At 41.6% G+C, this 24,656-nt stretch overlaps 1 protein-coding gene across 2 annotated transcripts; it reads right to left on the reverse strand.

The window, feature by feature from the left end:
• tbc1d5 (TBC1 domain family, member 5) lies at positions 1 to 24,215 on the reverse strand. 2 transcript variants are annotated; one of them, XM_080863602.1, is made up of 23 exons: positions 24,106 to 24,215; positions 16,777 to 16,829; positions 16,374 to 16,492; positions 15,604 to 15,661; positions 15,326 to 15,434; positions 15,015 to 15,104; positions 14,732 to 14,806; positions 14,462 to 14,529; positions 14,265 to 14,367; positions 13,852 to 13,940; positions 13,683 to 13,733; positions 13,523 to 13,592; positions 11,999 to 12,171; positions 11,738 to 11,880; positions 11,075 to 11,181; positions 7,886 to 7,971; positions 4,275 to 4,570; positions 4,014 to 4,070; positions 2,664 to 2,872; positions 2,461 to 2,560; positions 2,140 to 2,219; positions 1,779 to 2,036; positions 20 to 1,399 (listed from the first exon to the last, which is right to left on the reverse strand). In XM_080863602.1, the coding sequence occupies exons 3-23, from the start codon at positions 16,471 to 16,473 to the stop codon at positions 1,118 to 1,120; spliced, it is 2,604 nt and encodes an 867-aa protein (XP_080719728.1). In that variant the 5' UTR covers positions 16,474 to 16,492; positions 16,777 to 16,829; positions 24,106 to 24,215; the 3' UTR covers positions 20 to 1,117. The 2 variants fall into 2 exon arrangements, with proteins under 2 accessions (XP_080719729.1, XP_080719728.1); XM_080863603.1 differs by lacking the exon at positions 4,014 to 4,070 and having other exon boundaries at positions 1 to 1,399.
• Positions 24,216 to 24,656: the final 441 nt, after the last annotated feature.

A 24,656-nucleotide genomic window follows, 5' to 3' on the forward strand; every position in this document is an offset into this window, starting at 1 on the left:
ATGCTCCTACTCCATTTACCCACACTTCCTGTCTGCTTTTTACTGCTGCTATCCAATCAGGACAATGTGTTAACTCAAAGTCTTGAGAGCAAGTAATCCAAAGAAGACACTAGAAGTTCAGCGTTTTAGCAAGAGCAATGTAGTTTTATTGGTCTAGAGTTAATTAGGCTGAATAGGCAGCTATAGAGGAACATTCTTTGTGTGCTGCTTTGTGTAATTTTGCCACAGAACACGAGAACAACTTACCTGTAACGTGAGCAAAGATAACAGACACTGAAGTGTCCATATTGGAATCAATTTTAAAACAAAGGTAAAGGAGATTTATTCCATAATTTAATCATATACACCAGGGAAATTAAAGCACTAAAGGGTTAAAAATAAAAACAAAACAGCTTTCTTTAAAAGAGTTTTCTTAAATAAAGAAAAAGAAAAAAGAAAAAAAAGATCACAGAGTTAGGTTTTGTTTGGCTGAGAAGAATAACGGTCAGAGGCACTGGTTTATGGGGGGGGAGAAAGCTGCCCTCAACAAGTGACAGGACGACACCATCCTTCTTTCCTTCGAGTATCAGGGCAGAGCGCTTCCTCTTTAGAGGCATACACGCAGACAGAACACAGGCAGAGGTGTGGCCAGAGCTCCACATTCACGAGGAACAACAGCTCCACACTCTCAATCATTACAGTAAGAGAAAAGGAGTCCCCTCCTGAAGGTAAACTGCAGTTTCAGGTCCAACTCTTTAGAATCATCTTGTAGTGACAGGGTAAGCAGTTCAATGGCGCCCTCTCTCTGTAGAGCAGGGAACTACAAATCATCATGAGTGACGGATGAGGTTAGATTGTACCCACTAAAAAGGCCCAGCATAATAAGGAGATGAGACAGCATACAGCATCAGCTCAGACAGGACTGAAGTGGCACAGATTAAAGAGAGAGTATCGGGCATTTGTGACACAAGTGTCACAGTCCAGGTGTTCAATTTCTATGTTGAGAGCAGTTTCAGTTTCACCATTGACCTAAAGTCCCCTCACCAATTCCAGGTCACCTTTCTCTGATCAAACCCCGCTGAATGGATATGAACCAGAACGGGTATAGGTGAAGGAATAGGGCGGTGATTTAACACGTTCACAGGTCGTTCGGGTTAACGATGGTAAAGTCAGAGTCCTTGCTGTGGGTGGAGCCTTCATCTGGGCTGGAGGAACCTGAGGTGGTGCCTGCCATTAGGGGATCTTGGAAAGTTCCAGCCGCACCCTCAGGCTCCATCCGCACCATGCCACGCCCCCGTCTGATTTGAGGAGTGCGCTCGGATGCAGACCTTCCTCCAGTTTCGGCGTGTAGGTCTCCGTCCTGGGAAATAAGGATGTAATCGTCCCAGTTTTTGCCCTCCAACCCCAGAGAAGACGCCACCTGCATGCAAGAATCTTTTTTTAAAACTGCATAAATGCCTAAAGTGTGAGATCACGCTTGCCTTGGCCTAAAGCTGAGTGTTTTGAGATAAACTTGCTGTGCTCGGCGGTATCATTCAGAAATGGTATAATTCTTAGGAGAGCAGATTTAGCATGACACACCATAATCCTGGAAAGATACAAAACCACTCTGAACACAGACTTGCAGACATGAAAGGGATTAGGATTTAAAATGAATGAATCCTGGGATCAAAGGGTCAAACAGCAGAACAGACGACGAAACATAATCCTGTATGGAGTGAACGTTAAACTGTATTTGATGCCAATACAGCTGGCAGAGGTACAGAGCAATAATTTACGCAGACAGGAAAAACGCTGACCTGTTGATCAAATGGTGTCATGGCCTGCTCCTCCTCCTTCTCGTCCATGCTCGCGCTCCCTTCCAGCTCGGAGTCCCTGCTCGGCCTGATGTTTGCCTGCTGTTGCTGGCCACTGTGGAGGCTGCTGGTGCTTAGAACAGTTTCACCTGCTGCTGCTGTGGACGTGTAGTGATCGTCAGCAATGGTGATTTCTTCATTCTCCTCAGCTTCCAGCTGGCTCTGGTTGAAGCGCAGCGCTCCCTTTAGGATGTCTTTAATCTGACAGGGAGAAGGAGGCCACAGAGATGAGTTAGTGAATATGATTATAAAAGGGACATCACAAAAATGAATACACACTTATAGCATCTGCTCACACAGTCACCTGTTTGAGTCCAGCCAGTGAGACCAGGACCTCATCCTCTTTCTCGATGTGTTCTTGGAGAATCACTTCCTGGATTTTACCTAGAGGAACAATGAGTGGTCAGGCACTGATCGGCCACAAAAATCGACTATATTACTATCACTATATTACAATTCGAAAACATAAACAGTATTATTATAGTCAGTAAATTTTTAGCAAAATTAGAAATTTACAAATTTAAGTTAGACAAAAATATAACCTGCAGCAGACGCTGACGCACGAGTGGAATTAGACTGAATGTTTTTTTTTTTAAGCCATGTAACTATGTGTGGCTGAACTTACAGATGTGTGTGTTCATCATCTTAGCACAGTATTTGCTCATGGCCTCCAGGTCGTTGATCTGGCCCTGCAGGAAAGAGACTTGGGCTTCCAGGTCTTCTTCCTGTTGATCCCACAAACACAAACAGAGAAAACTGGAAACTGAAGGAAACCCTACAAAGAAGGGATTATGGTTAAAGCTGTGAGAGAAAATTAAAAAGACTTACCATCTCTTTCTTGCCCATAGTCTTGCTGTGGGAGCGCGAGCGAGTGATGTTAAAGAAGGACTCCTTCTTGGTGGCGGAGAGGGGCGGGGATGAAGTGCTGACATCACTCCCTCTGGATGGGGGAAGAGGCGGGGAGGCGGTGGATTGACCACGGCCACCAGAGAGGCTTTCTATGCTTGTAGAGGAGCTGACCGTCCTCGAGCTTTGGCCTAAGAAGCACAGACAGACATTTTTATTAGTAACACTAGGAAGTTGAAAACCTATGGACGTCACCTTATTTGAATTTACGGGAGAACAACCTGCACAGGAAATAAACATGAAAGAAACTATTGTTCCTTTAAACTCTATGAAGAACCCTATTTATGGAGGCCAAATCTCATAAATATCTGTAATTTAGAAAGATATTAAACAGCTAAGTGCAAGACAAGACTGAAACCTGGACTGTGAAGCTGGAATTGCAGATTTTTCCCCCCGTGCTGAATGAGATGTAGAAATTGTGAATTCATGTATTCATGAATTCACAATCAAAAAAGACATACATTGTGTTTTAAATGATAAATGATTTTTTCCCCAAGTGCATCTAATTAATAAATAAATAAATAAATAAATAGATAAATAAAAGTGTCTAGTAGTGCTAATGAGTCTGTCTGTTATATTTCCTTTCCTAGAGTTTTTAGCTTTCATGTCATCATCTGTTTTTAGATAATGCAAATCTGCAGCAGTGCGCCTCACCACAGAGCAAAGCAGGAGCTGATTGGAGAGGCGCAGTCCCTGCTGCTCAGAGAATGATGCTCATTAATGCAGCAATTAAATGCAAATGTAAGTAATCAATTAATAACAGACTTTTGCAGTTATTAATTGACTGCAAATCTGTTGGTCTATAATGAGTCATTAGATAAACCATTTCTTTGCATTTTTCTTTGTCACTGCAGACTAAACAGCAAGCTGACACACACACACACACACACACACACACACACACACGACAAATAGGGGTTTACAGCTACAGTGATGCAACAACAGAAACTTGCTGACAGGTTTTTTGTTCGGTTTTTTAAAGGACACAGTCTTAGCACTACTGATGAGAGATGTCGCAGCTCACTAGTGATGCCTATGCCATCATCTGCACTGATGCAGCGAGCTGTGATCTCCCTCTGGTGGTCACAGTTGAAAATCACATGCAGCACACACTCATGTCTGTTTATGGTAACATTTGGCACACCAACAGCAGGGACAGGTGAGCAAACGGCGTACAACATGCAGGATGCTTAGAAATGGGCTGGCAGTGATGAAAGCACGGACAAATAAGGGCGGGCATGTCACACAAGCAGTTGCCATGACAGCAGTTACCTTGTGTGTCACTGTGAGTCTGGGCTGAGGCCTGAGACACTCCACCTGAAACGCCATCTAACAGACAGGAGAGTCAAAGCCGATGCTGCCATAACCACACAAACCAAAAGGCTGAACAAACTTCAACAACCAGTGTTAAAAAGGGTGTAAGGGTAATTCACCGGGTACATAATACACCAACTAGTAGATGGTAAGAAGGATGTCATCACATCTGTCCTGCCACAAATCTGGAACATTTCTGTTTTGACTACTTGTGCTCACCTTTGCTCAGGTGGACAGGCATGCTTTCAGACTTGAGCAGGCGATAGTGCTGAGTCTGGGCCTGGCCCTGGGTCTGCGTCGGAGCTGACGGATCTGCCAGCAGGTGTGGTAAGATGGGCGTAGGGGCCGAGGCCGGGGAGGTGGACGAGGAGGAGGAAGAGGAGGAGTGTACCTCGCTGTTGATTGGTGAAATAGACGCACCAGACATAGCTGGAGCAATGAGCTTCCTGCCGAAGTTGAGCAGACTGCTGGAGACCTTGTTGATGTTGAGTGGAGCAGCTTTTGTAGAGCCAGAGCTAGAAAGAAAAGGATATGAGACACTTCACCTGATCTCATCTTTACCAGAAGATTTTCCAAACTACTACTTTTAGCATTATTTAACAAATGTTCTACCTTCAAGGTATCCAGAGGTTTATATTTTATAAGATAGAAAAATTAAACCCTGCTTCCAGAAATCTGGGATTAGCCTGAGAAGTCTCAAAGACAAAACAAATGCTATAAAATGGCTCATGAGAGGGGTTTTTTTGGTGCTCAATTCTTGAATGCAAAACAGTTATCCCAGAATTTAAAACCTGGATTACCCGGCACAATAACATAAATTGACATCTCGTTCTTAATATTAACGACTGCAGATCTTAAGGTAGTTTTAGACCCTATAAAACTTTAATGCTCCGAGTGGAGGTCTGATTTCTAATAGCTCATCTGAGGTTTTTTTTAATGACCGCATTCTTGTCTCATGCACACAAGGGAGCCTACAAACACTGCCTATTTTATATTACTTTTATACAGTTTCACTGACCTAAAGAATGTGCTCATGTGAAAGAACATGTCCGAATAGAAAGCAGGAAATAAAATGACTAATGGTGAGTGGACTTACAAGGTAAGGTTATGCTTTAATAAAACATAAGGATCAGTGCAGGAGCAATTTTAGTATTTTATACATATAGACACATTTTTAATGTGAATATATAAATAATGATAAATACTGAAAACTGTAGCCATGTTCGAGTCAAATGGACCCATCTGTCATTTATGTGTGAAGGTTCAAAGTTCTGCAAGCTGTCATGGGCGTTATATAGAGCCCAGAATAGAGGGGGGGGGGGGGGGGGGGGGGGGGGGGTAGTTTGAAACAGCAGTCTGAACCTTTGGCTCACTGGGATTACTTGCACATAACTAAACTAAAGCAATTTTTATCAACGGCCACTAATGTAACCCATATTGTATGTGATACAGTTGAGTCCATAATTTTCTGGACAAAGACAAAATTTTCATTTTCTTTGGTCTGAACTTCACCACAGGGTGATGCTCTCAGATAAGATTCAAATAAAAGCAGCATGACTGATCAGATGGTGCTTTACAATGCAAATGGATAATGATCTAAAGAATACCAAGACAGTCACCTCATCACAACCTAATAACCTTTCAGTTATTAAATACAAAATTAAATGGAGACCCACAAACAAGACACCATGACACCCCCCTCCTCCAATCCCTCTCTCAGCAGCAAGACATCTCCCCCCCTCCTCCCAAACATCTCCCAGTGTCACAGTGGATCAGGTCAGGAGGCAACTGAGGAAGCTTCGCCCCAGAAAGGAAGCAGGCCCAGACAAGGTGTGTCCTAGGATGCTTAAGGCATGTGCTGCTGAACTTGGGGAGCCGCTACAACGAGTCTTCAACCTCAGTCTGCGACTGGGGAGAGTGCCCGCCCTATGGAAGACATCCTGCATCGTCCCGGTCCCCAAAAAGAACCGGCCCAATGAGCTGAATGACTTCCGACCGGTGGCACTGACGTCACATCTTATGAAGACTCTAGAGCGGCTCTTCCTCAACCTCCTCCGACCACAGGTACAACATGCCCAGGACCCACTACAGTTTGCATACAAGGTGGGTGTCGGAGTGGAGGATGCCATCCTGTACCTCCTACACAGAGCCCACTCACACCTGGATGGGGGAAAAGGCACGGTCAGGATCCTGTTTCTTGACTTTTCCAGTGCCTTTAATACCATCCGGCCCTGTATGCTTCAGGAAAAACTGAACAGGATGGAGGTGGACCCCTGCCTGGTGGCTTGGATCTCCGACTACCTCACCGACAGACCACAGCACGTCAGGCTGAAGGACATCACGTCTGACACAGTGGTCAGCAGCACAGGAGCACCACAGGGAACTGTGCTGTCCCCTCTTCTCTTCACCCTGTACACCTCTGACTTCTGCTACAACTCTGAATTATGCCATATTCAGAAGTTTGCAGATGACACGGCCATCATGGGGTGTATCTGGGATGATCAGGAAGAGGAGTACAGAAGTCTGGTGAGGAACTTTGTCGCATGGAGTCACACAAACCACCTGCAACTCAACACCTCAAAGACTAAGGAACTGGTTGTGGACTTCGGGAGGTCCAGAGAAGGTCCACTGCCAGTTCAGATAGAGGGGGAGGAGGTGGAGGTGGTCAACAAGTACAAGTACCTCGGGCTGTGGGTGGACAATAAACTGGACTGGTCATGCAACACAGAGCACCTGTATAAAAAAAGCACAAAGCCGACTGTACTTCCTCAGGAGGCTGAGGTCTTTTAACATCTGCAGGAAGCTCCTGAGGATGTTTTACCAGTCAGTGGTTGCTGGAGTACTTTTCTATGCTGTGGTGTGCTGGGGGAGCAGCACAGCAAAGAGGGACTCATCCAGGCTGGAGAAACTGATCAGGAGGGCTAGCTCTGTGGTCGGCATGAAGCTGGACACTCTGGTGACAGTGGCAGAGAAAAGGACATTAAAGAAACTGATGGACATTATGGACAATGCTGGGCATCCTCTGCACACGGCCATAAACAACCAGAAGAGTCTGTTCAGTGACAGGTTGCTTCTCCCCAAGACAAGAACTAACAGACTTAAAAACTCCTTTGTCCCACACGCCATCAGACTGTTTAACTCCTCTCTGGAGGGGAGAGGGAGGGGAAACAGGAGGACAAAGGAGGGAACAACTAAGCTGTAGTGCCTCTTCACCTCACTGTACAATACCTTGTGCAATACTTTTTGTAAATAGTCAACAGTGCAATAGACTCAATACTTGAAATGTGCAATTCACTTGTATTTTTATTTTTTATTCCTATTTATTCTATTTATCCCCTTTGTATATTTTATTTATATTTGTCTCTGTATTTATATATGTGTATGTGTGTGTGTGTATGTGTATATATATATATATATATATATAAATATAAATAACAGTTCTGTAACTGTAACTTCGGTCGTTGCTGTGCTTTTTTTGGAAGTCGAATTTCCCAGAGGAACCCACCCGAGGGATTAATAAAGTTCTATCTTATCTTATCTTAAGCAGCGACTGAAGGAGACTGCAGTAAAAACCTGGCAGAGCATCTCAAGGGAGGAAACGCAGCATTTGGTGAGGGTTGGGTTATAAACTTCAGGCAGTCTTTGACTGGAAAGTATTAAAAACATTCCTTATATTTTAAAATATCTTAGTTTGTCCAATTAATTTTGAATTGGAAACGTGCATTTTTGTCCTGGATGCATGCATGTATGTATGCATGCCCCATATGTTTATACCCATGTGTGTGCGCAATGTCAGGTCCATTCAAAGACAAGGCTGTGCCTTATTTTACCGTGTCTTGTTCATCAGGTCAGCTCCCTTTGTTTTGTAGTAATCCAGGTTCTGCTGGAAGTGGTAGTTCACAGGTCGCGGGTTGTTCTACAAAAACAATAACTTAAGCTTAAACTGTTATTGTTAACAACTTTAACAAGACAGATTAAAAACCTCTGCTGTGCACAACAAACAAGTAATCTCACAGTAAACAAGTCAACCGAAAATATGTGCACATGCATGACTACATAAATAAGTCAATATATGTTTCTGAGTCAGTACTTATGAGCAACAAACCTCCACCATGCCCCTTCTTGCACTGTTATTAGGGATGAACCCTCCCCAACCACCCTCCAGGTATAAATCTGATGTTGACCTGGTTTGACATGGCTGTTCACCTGGGGGTAACACTGTCATGTCAGATCAACACCTTCCTGAAATTTCATCTCAGGAGAGTGGTGAACAGGAGTTTGGTGGAGTTGTTCAGTATACAGGTCAATGAATTTGGACGAGGAACAAAAGATAATTTAGGTGAGGTGTTCGCTAAGGTCAAAGACTCCGTGCTGATTTAACTTGTTCACACAACAACGTCGAGCTTACATGCAACTAAAACGGTACAACTACAAACGTTCTGCGTGGGAGAAGTAACAGCACAGCAGACCTCTGGTTAAGTGAACAAAAATCAGAAAGACCGCAGGAGGAAAGAAACAAGTGTATGACAGGAAAAGTATGGTCAGGGCTGGGGAAATCTTGGCAAAAATGTATCAGGTCTTTTTTGGATTTCCAAACTAGACCAGAGTTTTGCACTTCACATAGTTTCACATTTATCAAGTGCACAAGTACTTCTGTTTTTACTTTAACTGTCTTGCAGTTGCATCATTGTGCCATTTTAGGATTTTCGTAATCAAACTCAGGACAGGACTTTTACATTGGAAGTTTTTTTCCACTGCATTTATCATCAAAGCTGAGCTCAGGTCCATCCCATTTCCACTGATCATCTGCCACTAGAGTCCACCTGTGGTAAATTCCGTTGATTGGACATGGTGTGGAAAGGCCCACATTTGTCTATATGAGGTCCCATAGTTGACAGTCCATTTCAGAGCACAAACCAAGCCATGAAGTCCAAGTCTGTAGACCTCAGAGACAGGAGTGTATTGAGGCACAGATCTGCGGAAGAGTACAGTTTCTGCAGCAATGAAAGTCACAGTAAGCAGAGTGACCTCCATCCATCCATTCGCTTCCGCTTATCCTTTTCAGGGTCGCGGGGGGCGCTGGAGCCTATCCCAGCTGTCATAGGGCGAGAGGCAGGGTACACCCTGGACAGGTCGCCAGTCTGTGGCAGGGCCAACACACAGGGACAGACAACCATTTGCACTCACATTCACACCTAGTGACAATTTGGATTATCCAATTAACCTATCCCCACAAGCTGCATGTCTTTGGACGTTGGGAGGAAGCCGGAGTACCCGGAGGGAACCCACGCAAACACGGGGAGAACATGCAAACTCCACACAGAAAGACCCCGGCCTGATGGTGGAATTGAACTCAGGACCTTCTTGCTGTGCGGCAACAGTGCTAACCACCGTGCCACCGTGCTGCCATTATATGTAAATTGAAGAAGTTTGGAACCACCAGGTATAACTGGCCGCCCGGCCAATTTGCCACACTCCACTAGTCAAGCCTGTAACAGAGCGGCCATACAGAAGCCTCTCTTCAGTAAAAGGCACGACAGCCCACCTGAAGGCAAAAAGCACCTGAAAGTCTCTCAGACCATGAGAAACAACAAAAAAAAATTCTCTGGCCTAATGAAACCAAGCTTGAACTCTTTGCCCTGAATGCCAAGAGTCATGTCTGGAAGAAACCAGGTACTGTTCATCAGCTGACCAATACTATCCCTACAATGAAGCACTGTGGTGGCAGCATCATGTTATTGGGATGTTTTTCAGGAGCTGGGAGGCTACTCAAGGTCAAGAGGAATGCAGTGATGTACAGAGACATCCTTGATGATATCCTGCTCAAGAGCACTTTAAACCTCAGACTGGCAGGGGAAGGGGGGTCTCTTTCCTTTGTTAATGTTCCAGCCAGAACCTAGACTTGAACCGACTTAACATTCTGGAGAGATCTGAAAATGGCTGAGGACCAATGCTCCCCACCATGACCTTGAGAGCTTCTGCAATGAAGAATGAGAGAAGCTGTCCAAAAATAAACCACCATTCTAAAAATGACTTGAGCCTGTAATTGCTGCCAACTGTACTTCAGCAAAATATTAAGCAAAGGCTGTGACTGTTTATATACATGTTGTATGTTTGTTTTTAATAAATTTGCAAAAATTGGAAGAAAATGTTTTCCCCTTTGCCATTAGAGGATATTGTGTTTAGGACATTGAGGTGAAAAATTTATTTCATCCATTTTAAATAAGGTTGTAAACATGACAAAATGTGGAACGAGTGAAGTGCTGTTGCAAAGACCATGAAACATGCACTGCTGAGCTGAACATTAACTAACCCAACCATAAACTCTGATATGCAAGGGGTGCTAGTTTAAGATTAATGTGTTTTAATTGTACATTAAACATACAAACATAAACACAGAGGCCTATTTGTTACACACAAAGATTAAAATGCACTTATATTTGTGCTACGACTACTTGTCATTAACTGCAGTGACCGCTTCATTGACTACACCTGCGTTTCCTGTATTTACTGTAAGTGCCCCGACATTAAAATGTAACCTCTCAAGCATGAGAAACTAAAATACTTGCTGCCAATTTTAACTTCACTTTTTACACCCAAGCGCTTTCTGAGAGTACAACAACACCACAAAAAGGTTTTTGGTCCTTGCTAAAAGTGTGTTGCTCGAGGATTTTAGCCCACTGTGCATATGAGTCTTTCACTTCTGCAAAACTTCTACTTCCTCTGTGATGGGGACAAAAGGCAACTTGTTTTGAGTGAGGCATCGCCTTTACAGTAAGTACTTGATAAAAGCTGCTAGAAGAGAGCTTGTTTAACTGTAAGTTTGTTCTGATTTTGATCATGAGTCTCTTTCTCTCTTCCCCATTTTAACCTGTGACCAGTTAGACAGTGAAAGAGACACGTGAGCGCATAACACACATCAGCACTTTTATAGAGACTTACATCACCAACTGTCAATTCTATCAGCAAAACCAACATGTATTATTTTTCTAGTTAAGTACGCTGGTATAATAACTTACTTTGGGATCTCGAAGGAACAGAGCCTTTTGCAGCAGAGAGTTGATGTCTCCTATTGGGGGGTAGTGCATTAGGAGGCCCAGGCATGTCTGGAAGTTGCTAGCAATTACTAAAAAAAGAAAAACAGATTTAAGAAGAATCTTAAAAAAATAAAAATAAAAATCTGGTAACAGCTTGTGCTTTGCTTTAATCAAGTGTGAATCACCAAGAGTGTTTCAAGCTGTAGTCTCACTTCCTTAGTGTTTTCTATTTGACTTATTTGTCACAGACTAGACTCTGCATTCCAAGAAAAACAAAGCTAAACAAAAAGAGTCCACAAAATATCAGAATAAAAAAAATAAATAAGAGAAGTTGCAGACTTATTTTCATATATAAAAAAAAAAAAGAAAAAAAGTGCGAATGGACAAGCTTCATTAACTGCAGACTGAAATTGCATTGTGTTACATTTTGGCTCATTGGCATAACAGTAGCACTTATACAAGCAGAACTGCAGTCTATGCTATTTATATGAAAAGATCAATTGTAGTCCAAAGTAATATAACTCTGTCTAACTAAATGAGCCGGAGTAATTCACAGTTTTCCACTTATGTATGTCTTACGAAATTACATGCTACAAAGACAACACATGGCATTATTGGATTATTTAAGTAATAAATGGTGCGTACGAGCATCTCGGATATAGAGCAGCATGGCCACAAAGATGTAGTCCACAAGGTCCAGAGTGATACAATCAGCAAAAAGGGCATCCCACACCACCAGCAGGTCCTGAAGAGGAAATTCCCGGCCAAACAGCAAACGAACCCACCGGCTAAAGACACAGAAAAAAAAAAAAAAAAAAAAAAAAAAGCTTTACTGCATTTGTGTCCAGCAGTGGATCAGGGAAAAAAAAAAAAAAAGTCAGACTGCCCAAAGATGTAAATACTGACATCCCGTAGATCTGTGGGGCGATCTCCAGCCGATTGAGATGCATGTGCAGCTCGATATCGTGCTTCTTCACCAGCTGGTCCTGGATGCGGTTGACTTTGGTTACTATGGCAACAGATGGCCCTGCATCCTGGGGTCGAGCGAATGGGATGGTGGTCAGCATTTCTTCTTTACCCTGGGGAAGCAGATTGTTCCATCACAACTGAAACATCTTCATGCAAACATAAATGAGGAAAATCAGCAACAATGAGGAGCTGCAGTATCCTTTTGGGAGGATATGCTATTCTGAGTTTTGTTAAGTTTACTTGCTTTACTTTATTTAATTCAATAAGGTGGAGTTTAATTATTAGATCTTTTGATTCATATTAACAGGATAGGAGGATATCTGGTGACTGGAGGGCATTTGAGTACAGTGAAGTCATTGTCATGGCCATGACATCAGTTTGAGATGGGCTGAGGTCACATGATGTCTTATGCTGCTGGAAGCAGTCGTCAGAAGATCGGCACATTGTGCCCATACTGAGGTAGGCTGTGGACTTTAAGTGATGCTCGCAATGACAGTGGCGCAAAGGCAACAACAAAAAAACAAAACAAAAAAAAAACAAACTAATTCCCCACACTAAACTGTTCTTAGATGGTAGGTTAGATTCATGTTTGCAAGTTGTTTACACCAACATGAAAGAGCATAACATCTGAATGTTGCAGCATAAATTGAGACTTGTCGAATCAGGCTACAGTTCCCCTCCCATCAGCTCAAAGCAGTCTGGCCATTCTGTTCTGATGTCTGATGTCAACAAGAAATTATTGCCCAGAGAAATCCTGCTCACTGGGTATTTTCTCTTTTTCAGACTATTCTCTGTAAACTCTAGAGATGGGCATGCGGGAAAATCCCAGCATAGCAGCCGTTTCTGAAACACAGACCAGCCCATTTGGCTGTCACTGAAATCCCCTTTCTTCTTCATTCTGATTCTCCGTTTGAAATTCAGCAGGTCAACTTGACAATGTCTGCAAACCTAATTGCACCAAGTTGTTGCCATGTCATTGGCTGATTAGATATCTGCGACAGTATAAAGTCTTATATTGCAAATTTGTCTCTAAGAGCTTTGAAGAGCCTCTACAGTCTGCTTAATTTGGAGTGGAAAAAGAAAAAAAAACTAATAAAAAAAGTTCACAAAACATGAAGTGTTTTAAGTAACAATTTGACTGACAGTCAGTGATAATCATGGTTTCTGTTTGTTCCTGCACTTGTGCCACAAATCGGTTGGGTACATCAAACAGATCCAGCTGCTCGTCTGCATTTCTGACAACGAAGCCTCTCGTCCTATGTTCACTATAGTAATAAAAATGCAATTGCTGCTACCATGGTAACCACCTGAGTGGTCAAATTAACCAGGACTGAGCTCTTCAACATTGTAATTTAGCGTTAATATAATGTCATGTCTTCATGACAGTGCAATCAGCTGGTATTGTGTTACAATCTACAATCAATTTCAGCGTCAAAAGTAGTTTTTCAAATTAGAACAGACCTTCCTCACTTCCCTTTCAAAGCTGGAGAACCACGGCTCTGCTGTCTCCATTAGCTGCGAGAACATGGCACTACAGAGAGAGGCAAAGATAAATGTAGTGAGATTTTTTAAAAGTATAAACATTTCTTATTCTGAACCCTTTTAATCGGCTGATACTTACTAGGCATCGTGCTCGAGGTACACTGGGTCTAACAGACACTTCATCTCCTCACTGAAAAAAGTGAGAATCTTTCAATTTAATCTTTGGACAAATAAATACAAAAAATATGTTGTCATCAGAGAAGCAGGTCTGTAGGTATTAATGGCTTTTCAGTGAAATGCAAACTGACCTGGGGCTGGCCGTCTCACTGGCATGCTGAAAGGCTTGATGGTCACAGTGCAGCACAAACACTATGGGAGCCAGCAACTCGTGCATCCCCTACAGACAGAAAAGCAGACAGAGGCAGAGAGAATGTAAGATGCATAAAGGCAGAAGGGAGAGGAAACAAATACAGTTCAATTGTGGTCAGTCTTTCTTTAATAGTGATGCACGAGGTTTCTAATCCGTCATGACAGGTTTAATTTAGATATTGTTAGCCACTACTCAGCCATGTGTCACTTCCAGTTTGTAAAAAAGATGCTACGCTGGCCATCTATTCACAGGCTGGCACCTGTTACAGACACTTGTAATGCTTAGGTTACAAAGGCATTTTGTTCTGTGTGAGCTTGTTGAACAAACACACGGGACGATGTTGAATGTTACCTGTTTGTACAGTAACTGCTCATTTTCTCTGGCATAACAGAAGAGAATATCAGTCAGCTTGGTCCTCACATCTTCATCCTGGAAGTATCGGATCTCAGGGAATCTAATCCAAATACAAAAAGAGCAATTTTTTTTCCCTGCCATGTTAATAACAGAAAAATAAAATAAAATAAGCAAATAGTAACAGAGATACTTACGTTCTCAACACATCCTGCTTGACCATTCCCTTTAGCTCTTTATCCTGGAAGAACTTATTCCACAAACTCTGGATGTGACAGAAAAAAAAATTACATTCAGAAAATCAAGGGAAGAGATTGTTGTCATTACAATGACAACGTGTGTAAATCTATATGTTAAAAACCAATATGTCATTGACAGTATCAATAATTATTAGAAGGTCACAAAGTGTCAAAGTGTCAGGGTCATATTTTGCACATAACCATGAAACATTTGTGGAGAAAACTCACCCCCTCATCCTGGGACAGTGGGTTGTTCACCACAAGGTCCTGCTGGCCTGCGGCCTTGCGGGGGTTGGTAATGTGCTGTGACAGAAAAAAACAAAACAAAACAAAACAATAATGCAACCTTTGATGATTTGATAAGTGATCAGTTTTTTCCCTCATGGGCTGCATATTATGCTCTGTGTTTCAGGATATAAGCAGCTATAAATTCTACATATGAATGAGCAGTGAGGTTAATGGAGAACATTTATATCTTAGAACCACACTGGCCACAGATGGGTGCTCTCACCATCTCCTTGATCTTCTCATACTGGGCCCGGAGCTCCTTTGTCTTGTTTATCCACTGCTCTTTATCCTCTGGAAGAACCTCCAGGTACAGCTATAGACATGCAATGCACATATCAGTCCATGCAACAGTTCATCTTTGAGAAATCACTAACATGCAGAAAAATCAGCCCTTTCAGAACTACGCTCGAGGCTGTTATATCCACTGAGGAAAAAGTCTGTAAGCCACCACAACTTCCCTTTTCTGTGACAGGGAATTTGCCAAAGCCCCCTTAATCAAACTCGATAGGACCGCTTGATCCAACTGGCAGTTACCTTCCAGCACACACTCCGAAAGCGGCTGCTCCTCAGCCGCCCATTGATGCCTGCCTGCCGGATCCTGGCCAGGTAATTACTGTTGAGAAACAAGTCGTCCCATTCTTTCCTGCATTGGGGAGGGGGTGGTGGAGGCAAAGCATGAGGGGATTTACCAGCTTCAACTCAACTTGGGCAACTTGTGTCATCAAGCAGTAAACAAACAAGATAAGAAGCTAAGAGAAGTGGGCCACGAGTTCACGATACCACCATGAAGGGATATTAATGGAATAACTCACCTATATGAGAGAAAGGTAGAATGAGACTCCGAAGTGCTGCTGTCAAGAGATCCTCCTACTGAGAACAGACACAGCCACAAGGGGGAGATGTAAACAACAAGTGCTAGGGCGTCAAAGCAGAAATCAATTTGTGTGTGTGTGTGTGTGTGTGTGTGTGTGTGTGTGTGTGTATATATTTTTTTTTTTAGACGAGGCAATGACAGAGCAACAAAAATGCATACTTAGACAATTTTACTGCATCACAATAACCCATCAGTTATTCTTTTACAAGGCACGCAGTAGAGCAAAAAGGGGAGCAGAGAAGGTGATTAAAGGAAGTAAAGTAACATACTCTGTTTCTTCTTTATTGGCCGTAATAAGTCTAATTTGGCCTGCAGGTGAACATGCATTGAAGTTGGAGAGCTGTCTATCAGCATTAGTTACAGGAGTGGATCGCTCCACAGGGACGCTCAGTATGAATATTCATCAGTTCCACAACATGCCAGCCACCAACGTTTTCTTTCAGTCACACGTTAACATAAAAAACACACTCAGCCTGGGGGTGTCGCAAGCCACATCTGTGACTCACACTTCAGTCAGCTCAAAATTTTCTTTTTAATCATCTCCAGAATGAACCTAAACTTATCATCTCCATTGTTGTGAGCCTGTTAGTCCCAAAAGGACTGCAGCATTGGTATATTATGATGTGGGTCTTGGTCCAAGGAAGGGGAAATGGTTACAGGTGTTATCTATAACAGAGGTTTGGAAGTCTTAACTGAAAGTTGACATACTGTTTTCATTCTTGTTGAAACTCTGGAGCGCGTCAAAACCTGTCTCCTGATGATCTTCACTCTGGAGTGGATGGCGGGTCTCAAAATTGGGATGCTGCATGACTGCGACCCAGCTGGACCTGGAGAATGAGGTAGCAGGTAAGAGCAAAAAAGAGAAAGATATAAAGAAGAAAGATAACTGAACACGATCTCCCAAAAAGTCCTGGTGTTAAAGCACAAACTAAACTTATTTCTTTTAACAGGGACACAGAGCTTCAGTTTCAGCTTCAGAACCTGTCCTGACTTTGCCAACTTTTCATGAACATTGTAGCCTCTGACCTCTTTTTATATAACAGTGCTGGCAAATCAGTCCACCGCAATCAGCAAAGTTTCTCCAAGCACACCATTTGATCTCGGTACTTACTGTCACAGCTTTGTGTTTCTCGTCAGTTGAGACTCAGAAGGAAAGGATCGTTTCTGCAAGTAGAGGGAGAAGGACTGATAATAAAGGGAAAATGAAGGACAAAGCTGCTAAAGGGCCAAAAATGACTCAGTGAAATATAATACAGTAGAGCAGAAGTAGGCAGCATTGGAAGAAAATTAAAAGACGTTGGTGAAAGAAATGCTTTGTAGAAACACCCAGCACTAAAGACGTAGACTAAAGTGACTGCAGATGCATTTCATAGTGAAGAATAAATCCAACAATTTATTTCTCAAAAAGTATTTTCATGAAGGAGCGACTTGATCAAAATTTGCTTTTTTGAGTTTGATACTGATTTTCAGCGAGTAAAACTACTGAAATATGCTTTATATAGTAAATTAATGTAGTATGTCAGGAAAAAGTCAATGTTTCAAGCAATGCTTAAAAAAAAGAAAAAAAAATAGCAGGGTTGTATTTTTAGTTTTTTTTTTCCCTACACTGTGGCAATCGCACAAAGGGATATGGCATAGTCTCCCTTCAAATGTATTATTTTCAACTTAACATAAAATAAAACACTGACATTGATTACAGTCAGTGAAGAATGGCTGAAATTAACAAGAAGCACTTGAGCTGCCTGATGTTCCACGGTGCTCTTTGTGATACATTGAACATAACTGGTGAAGCTAATGAGGTCATTAAGTAGGCAAATTAATGCATTAATTACTGATGTTTAATGTGAAGAAACTTGTCTTCGCGTGGCTCACGGACAGCAGTGTTTCTGAAACAAAAATCAGCTCTGGCGAGCGGTCAGGACGGGACTTCCGGGGAGCGATCCAAATGCAGGAGGAATGTTGGACGTGGTGCTGAGATTCACAAAGAGACAACCTTCAAGGCGATGATGGATATGACTCTAATTTTAACGGGCACCGTGCCTTCCTCTTTGATCACACCACAAATTAATCTCCGTGTGATAATAATGTAATATTGTTTTTCTCTGTTTTGACTGTAAATTAACGACCAAACATATAATACGAAGAAAACAATTTGAAGAAGTTAGGAGAAACTTTTCCTTTGTTTCCCCCCACCCCCTATGTTCATTTTTCACATAGAAATACATTAATTGATTCATCTTAAAAAGAGAGGATGAATAGAAAGATTTCCCAATGATTTAATGCCATACTGAGTGGTTTACCAGAACAGAAAGATGGATTCATTAAAAATAAATAAATAAATTCCAAGAAAACACAAACAAAAAACCCCACTATTAATATCCCGACCAGGTACACCGTGAGCCAAGTACTCGCTGCCAACTTCTGAGAGAAGTTTACTTTTTCCGTGAGACATCACAATCTAGGTTAACCAATCCTGCCTTCGTTCTTTATCCGGCTTGGGATTATTCCATGTTTATGAATATGTTTAGCCTAATGCGCAGGCCTACAGAATAGCACGTGCCCACAAAGCATTGTGTTTTCTTTCGATTTAATAATTGTGGATGAATGAAACACTGCTTGATAAATTAGCTACACATGCCATCAAAATAGAAATTATTTTATATGCATAATGTATGCGGCTGTTTTCACGGGGAACATCTGTTCTACTCGAAGACGAATGCTCTCCTTAAATCTGTGTGCTCCCCCCCCTCCCTGCTTTCCTAAAAAGGACATTATCCTATCAAATAATCGGCACCAGTCCACAACTATGGGAAAAAACAAACCCCCTCCAGAAGAATGGTGTGAATAGGTGTTTCCAATAATAGCATCTTCTGCTTTCAAAGATTGGCATGAAAGATTTAAAGTCTCCTGAGTGAATACAAATACAAGCGGTAGTCATCTTGCATAGAATATTAATTCATATGATCACTGTGACCAAAATTACTCATGCAAAGTACTTTGAAAATTCTTTTCCCTACAGTCTTGTAGTCACATTCGTCGCTTTGTCTCTTCTTTCCAAAAGTAAAAAGTGACTCTAAACTTTAGAGATCACTCATCCCTACTTGTTCTTTGCATAGGCATATCTTATGTGCGTGTCTCTGCAAGCCTTTCCGAGCGAGTGAAAGATGACGCGGGTGTTCGTCTTGAGGCCTCGCCGTGTTAGCACAGCCTTGCCTGAAGCGACTCTTCTCTTAGCCTTCTGCTGCTTTCATTACTTTTTCCCGGAGTCGAACGTAAAATGACATCCCAACTTTACTACATAATAATCAAGGCAAATTAGCTTCTGCATAATTTAATCCACGGCACCTGGAGACACCTCAATAATTCAAAGCACGAATCTTTCATGAAATAATCAAATCAATACATAATGAAATGCATAAATAAATCAACAGGCAAATAACAGCGAGTCCATCTGTTCGGAGGTAGAAGATCACTTACTGGGAATTGCTAACAAAAGCTTGCAAAGCTAAACTCAAACTGTAGCAGTGACATCATCCTGTGTTAGTTTTGCAGATTTTTTAGGATTTGGCTTCTTTAAGTTCTTACCCAAGATGGGATTTCAAATGAGCTATGCTGATGCCCGGGACTGTGGGAAGCACACTGAAATGATTTCAAAATTAAGCATACAGCCTCACTCTAAACCTCAATCCTTAATAGTCTTCCACAAGGCGTGCAACATAACAGTTCACTTTTCATTTCCCATCACACACATTCGGTCTGAAAGTGAGCTTAAAAACCACAGACTAACACTTCCCATTTGATCTAAGCCAAGAAGCATCACATTTTAAATAGAGCCCACCAGAGGTGGGACCAAGTCATTGTTTTGCAAGTCTCAAGTAAGTCTCAAGTCTTTATCCTCAAGTCTCAAGTCAAGTCTCAAGTAATGTCAGGCAAGTCAGAGTCGAGTCTCAAGTCACTGGTGTAAAAGTCCGAGTCAAGTCACAAGTCTGAAACTTTGAATTTCAAGTCCTTTCGAGTCTTTAAAAAAAAACAAACGAAAAAATAATGTTGCAGTTATATGCTAAATGTAAATATTAGACCATGTAATTTTAAAATCTGTGTTTTTCTCAACACATGACAAAATAGTGAACTTAGAAAATATACACAAATTGTGAAATTGCACCTCTTTAAAATGCAGCTCAATTAAACTTAGCTCCAAGAATAATTTTCACCGACAGTTCTGAGATACGCTGCATGTTATTCTTGGATGCGGTTGTAGGACCAGCTTTAAAATCGCATGACAAAAATATCATACACATTAAAAAAAACTGCATCACCAACGTAGCCTGGAAAACATTTGCTAGTTAGATGAAGTCAGCTATCTCATCTTAGCATATTTATATGCATATTTATAATTATACGGTTCTTGGAGTGAGTGCATACACTCATGAAGTTTAGTAACTTCCGGTCACTGCAACAAGCCCAGGTACAGTTTACCGACGGATGGGTGCAGGACCTTGAAATGCACCGTGTAGAACGAAAGACCATCGTACGTATCATAAGTTTACCAGTCTCACAAATCGTCTTCATAAATACACATTCGTTAACCGTTTATTAATAGGACCTTTGAGCTCAACGGTAATTAATTAGTAGTAGAAATAATTTCTGGTACCCATCACAGAAATGTAGCAGTGACAATAATATTGTATGCTGTAATCGTACTGGGCAATTAGTGATACAAAAAACCTGTTTTATCCTGTGAATAAAAGTATGTGTTTTTGTCAGTGTACCATAATAACAGAAGCGAAACGCAATATTGTGTCAGGACAATTCACTATTTATGCACAATAAATAAAGGAGCATAGCGCGACCATTTCTGTTCAGCGCCAGACTTGCTTGTAACCTATATCACTAATTATGTTAAGAAAAATGACGCATTAACTACAACAGCAGACTGACCTTTGTGTAAATGCTTGGAGCAGACTAACCTGTGAGCTGGAGTGTTCTAGGACGTTATATTTGATCTTTGAATGGCTGCAATCCAGTCGCCTCTTTGTTACTTCGGAAACATGGCTCGAACAATTTCTCTTCCACGACGTAATCCGATAACAACCGATCTCTTTACCCGTCGGCTTTCCGTGGCTGTCATGCGACCGGCTATTGCAGTTAATAATACAACAGCTTCTTGACATTTTTGTGTTTCTTTTTATCGCTGTGTGACTGATTTTAATTGAAAGCCTGCGTGCGCTAGTACCGCTTGCCACGAGTTCCCAGAATCCTTTGCGGTTCTACCCGTGAATGACGTCACATTTTCAATCTCTATATAATATGCATGTTAAATTTTATATTTGGGGTAAAATATCAAGTCTTTTCAAGTAAACCGGTTCAAGTCCAATTCAAGTCCCAAGTCATTGGTGTAAAAGTCCAAGTCAAGTCACAAGTCTTAGAACATTTTTTCAAGTCAAGTCTAAAGTCATAAAATTAATGACTCGAGTCTGACTCGAGTCCAAGTCATGTGACTCGAGTCCACACCTCTGGAGCCCACAGTATGCTCAACTATAGGTTCATGATTTTATCTTTGGGGTCTGCTAGAACAGATTTCCACATCTTGGCATGTTTTCATACCATACTGTACACTTCTGCAGAACCTCCTTTTACCAGCTGTGTGAAATGCCTCATTTTAGATGGTCTCTTTACTACCGCCCTCCAGGGAAAGCCTGTCTGCTCTGATAGTTGGGCAACAGCAAAGCAACTGTTCTATGAAGCACATGGGTTGTCTTTCAGAGAGCTGTGCAGTGGTAATGACTCCCCAGAGTTAAACATGTTTTAATTAAAATTAGAACCAGAACAATGAGTGATTCCTGTCCACTTGCCTTTATTACACAGTGCACTATTTGAGCGATGACATTGTGGTTTCCAAAATTACCTCATTTTGGACATGCATACCAGAGAACGCCAACCAAGAATCCAGCTGAGTTTGCGTTTCAGTGACGGACAATTAAAAAGACAGACGTAACTTCTGAAGGACCTTCAACCTGCATTCAAACTTCAGACCACCAGATGGCGATATCTGTGGTCGCAAAAACACTTTTGGTGCTGTAGAAATCTATGGGAAAACTGCTCTAACTTGATAACAGCCAAACAACGAAGAGCAAATTACTGCAAAAGTGACAGTCTACTGACCACAACCAACCAACCAACCCGGTGATGACATGTTCTGTACGGGCATGGCTCTAAATGTTTTAAAAACTTTAAGCGCTTATTTCTTAAATGCAGCTTTGCAGACAGTGTTACATCTATGTCAGTTTTTGAGAGCAGGGCTCCTCGGTGTTACACATAAAGTGTTTCATGTAAATTTAAAAAAGAAAAAGAAAAACAGTGAGAGGGAAAACCGTAATCTCAAGAACTCAGAAGTTGATCGATGACCTCATGGTACGCTTTTATATCATCTATGGTTGCAGCATCCAAGCTGCTTTTTTTTTTTTTTTTTTTAAAGGTTTACACAATTTCTGGTTGTCCCTATAAGACACAAGATCAAAGCTAGCAATGGTAATCAGAGACATATTACTCTTAACACCTTAAACAGATTGCCAGTTTATTGATCTTAGTTAACTGACTTAATAACTACGTTAACTAGTTAACCAAATTAATTAGGTTAATTTATGGGGGAAGAAGCCAGAGTATCTGGAGAAAACCCACAGAGAGATGGGGAGAACATGAAAACTCTATAAAAGTCAAGGCCAGCTGGGGTGGATTCAAACCCAGGACCTTGGTGCTGTGTGGCAACTTCAACATGTAAAGCTGACTCTGCAGACTGATGTCTAATAAATAGACTTCATGGAAATCATCCATATACATATATATATATATATATATATATATATATATATATATATATATATATATATATATATATTTATTTTCCAGGCTAGATAAGCTGGAAACTAAACCCAGATTAGTCAGTTGTATTAAACATTTTGCTGAAGTGCCTGCAGTATTTCCATTTGAAGACATCTGACTGAACTGCAACTACAGTTCTGCTCTCCGCTCAGGGATATGCTTTTTATCATTTCGCATTCAAATTCAGATGTTTTTTTTTTAAAGTAGTAATAAACAGTAACAGCTGATCCACAAGAGTCTCAGCAGTTTCATGTGGGGGGAAACTGCTTTTACAGGATGAATATTCAAAGAGGATCCGGCAAACAGCGCTAATAGGAACTGTCAATGGCAGCTTCAGTCAAGACAGCAGCAAAACACCCCAGCTAAACAAACTCACATGCCTCTACTTCAGCACACAGTGAGAGCTCAAGAGCCTTTATGGTCACATGCTCTGCAAGAGACTGAGAACATGTCTGGAACCTTAGCCTTACCAAAATTCCAAGAACTTGTTGGGTCCTGAAAGATTTAATTACCAAAAATAAAATCTGACAGACATCTGTCTGTACTGAAATGGACAACTCGTTAGTAACATGGGGGAAGAGGACATCCACAAAGAGTCACAAGGTAAATCTAAAAAATGGGCATTTCTAAAGTGCCTTTTCGCTGATAAAAGCTATTCAGATAAAACTAAGGGGACATCTTGCCTGGACTACTCAATGACATTTACATGTAACCTCATATAAAAGATCACAAGTTAAACAAAAATAATAAAAACACCACCAACAACAACAGCTAGGAAGCATTGCACTAAAGGGAACGAAACTCTGAATGCACAGAAACACTCAAGTCAGCAAGTACTGAACATTTCCTCCAATATTATTAGCAGGCGGTGTGTTTAAGTCCCGGGTCTCGCTCCTTTCTAGTCCAAACGGCCTTTCTGCAGTCCACGGTGTCCTACAGAAAGATTCCCACACGGACATTTGTACTGAACTTCATCTTGGCAGTGTGGAGAAGTATGTGTGAAACCACACGAAACTACACAGGCAGGTGGTGTTAGCTGTTACCAAACCTCTGCACTGCCCTGAACTAGTCACTGAATCTTTCACCCATAGTTAGTCCTCCACTTAGCAAACCCACGATTAGCTGTTTTTCCCCACATCTTTTTGACATCGTAACTTACATCAATGACAAGGTCTGTCCAAATTGAAGCAAAACGTACACAGGGTCCGTCTGGGATGCAGCACGAATGAGCTGCCAGGAAGATGATCGAAGCAGAGGGGGCTTAAAAAAGCAAAATAAAACGCCAAACAGCAGCTAAGCTAGCTTGTATCGTCCGTCGGCTAGCAAAGCTAAATATGAACTAAACTTACTCTGGCAGCTGAAGCTCTTCATGTTGATTGAATAAGAGTTGAAACGACAGGAAGCAGGAAGGCTAATATGACATTAGCCTAGCGAGCCAACTCGGGGCCCTGTTATTACTTCCAACACACACACAGCTTCTGCTTTAAACGAGACAAAGTTGCGCCGCACGCTCAGGAACTAGCACCAAAAAGCAATGCGTTAGCAGTTTTTATTCACGTACCTGTTCGGATCACGCAGGAAGCCTCATTCTGCTCACTCGGGCTCCGCTGATTTGTAAACAGTAGCGTGTCAGGCTCACTGGCTGAAGACCAGCTGACTGGTCACGTGACCCCCGGCCTGTGACGTTACTGACTGCCTGCAGGTAGCTGGTTGTTCTAGATTTGTCCAAAAGCTAAGCCTTACTTGTTTGTTAAATGCAAAGTAAGGGGGTCAATATATTTCAGCAAAATTGTGCAATAATGTTTAATAATTATTTATTAAGGCTTTGTGGCATTACTTGTATAAGTTCTTTGTAATATATAGTGAAGTTATGCGTTCATTTCATTTGTGAAGATCTCTAGAAGATAGCAGACAGCAGGCTGCAAAGACAAGGACCCAAACAATTGGCTGCTGGAAGAGGATAAGCAACAACCAGTAAGTTTTAAAAAACAAACAAAGAAACAAAAAACAACCTGACTAAGCAAAGGTTGAACTTTTTATTACTATAACCAGTCTATGAAGAATAAATGCCCAGTAAATGACACCTCTTAGAATTTGATAAGGCTTTAACAA

This window comes from Rhamphochromis sp. 'chilingali', assembly GCF_963969265.1.
Source record: "Rhamphochromis sp. 'chilingali' genome assembly, chromosome: 17".
NCBI lineage: Eukaryota > Metazoa > Chordata > Actinopteri > Cichliformes > Cichlidae > Rhamphochromis > Rhamphochromis sp. 'chilingali'.

What these genes read in the sequence shown, in the direction of transcription:
- tbc1d5 (XM_080863602.1), bottom strand. Translation starts at nt 16,473, where the DNA reads ATGCAGCATCCCAATTTTGAGACCCGCCATCCACTCCAGAGTGAAGAT. An exon ending in AGCAGTTACTGTACAAACAG is followed by an intron (nt 13,941 to 14,264) that starts GTAACATTCAAC and finishes TTCTGTCTGTAG; the next exon opens with GGGATGCACGAGTTGCTGGC. An exon ending in CTATGGGCAAGAAAGAGATG is followed by an intron (nt 2,561 to 2,663) that starts GTAAGTCTTTTT and finishes TGGGATCAACAG; the next exon opens with GAAGAAGACCTGGAAGCCCA.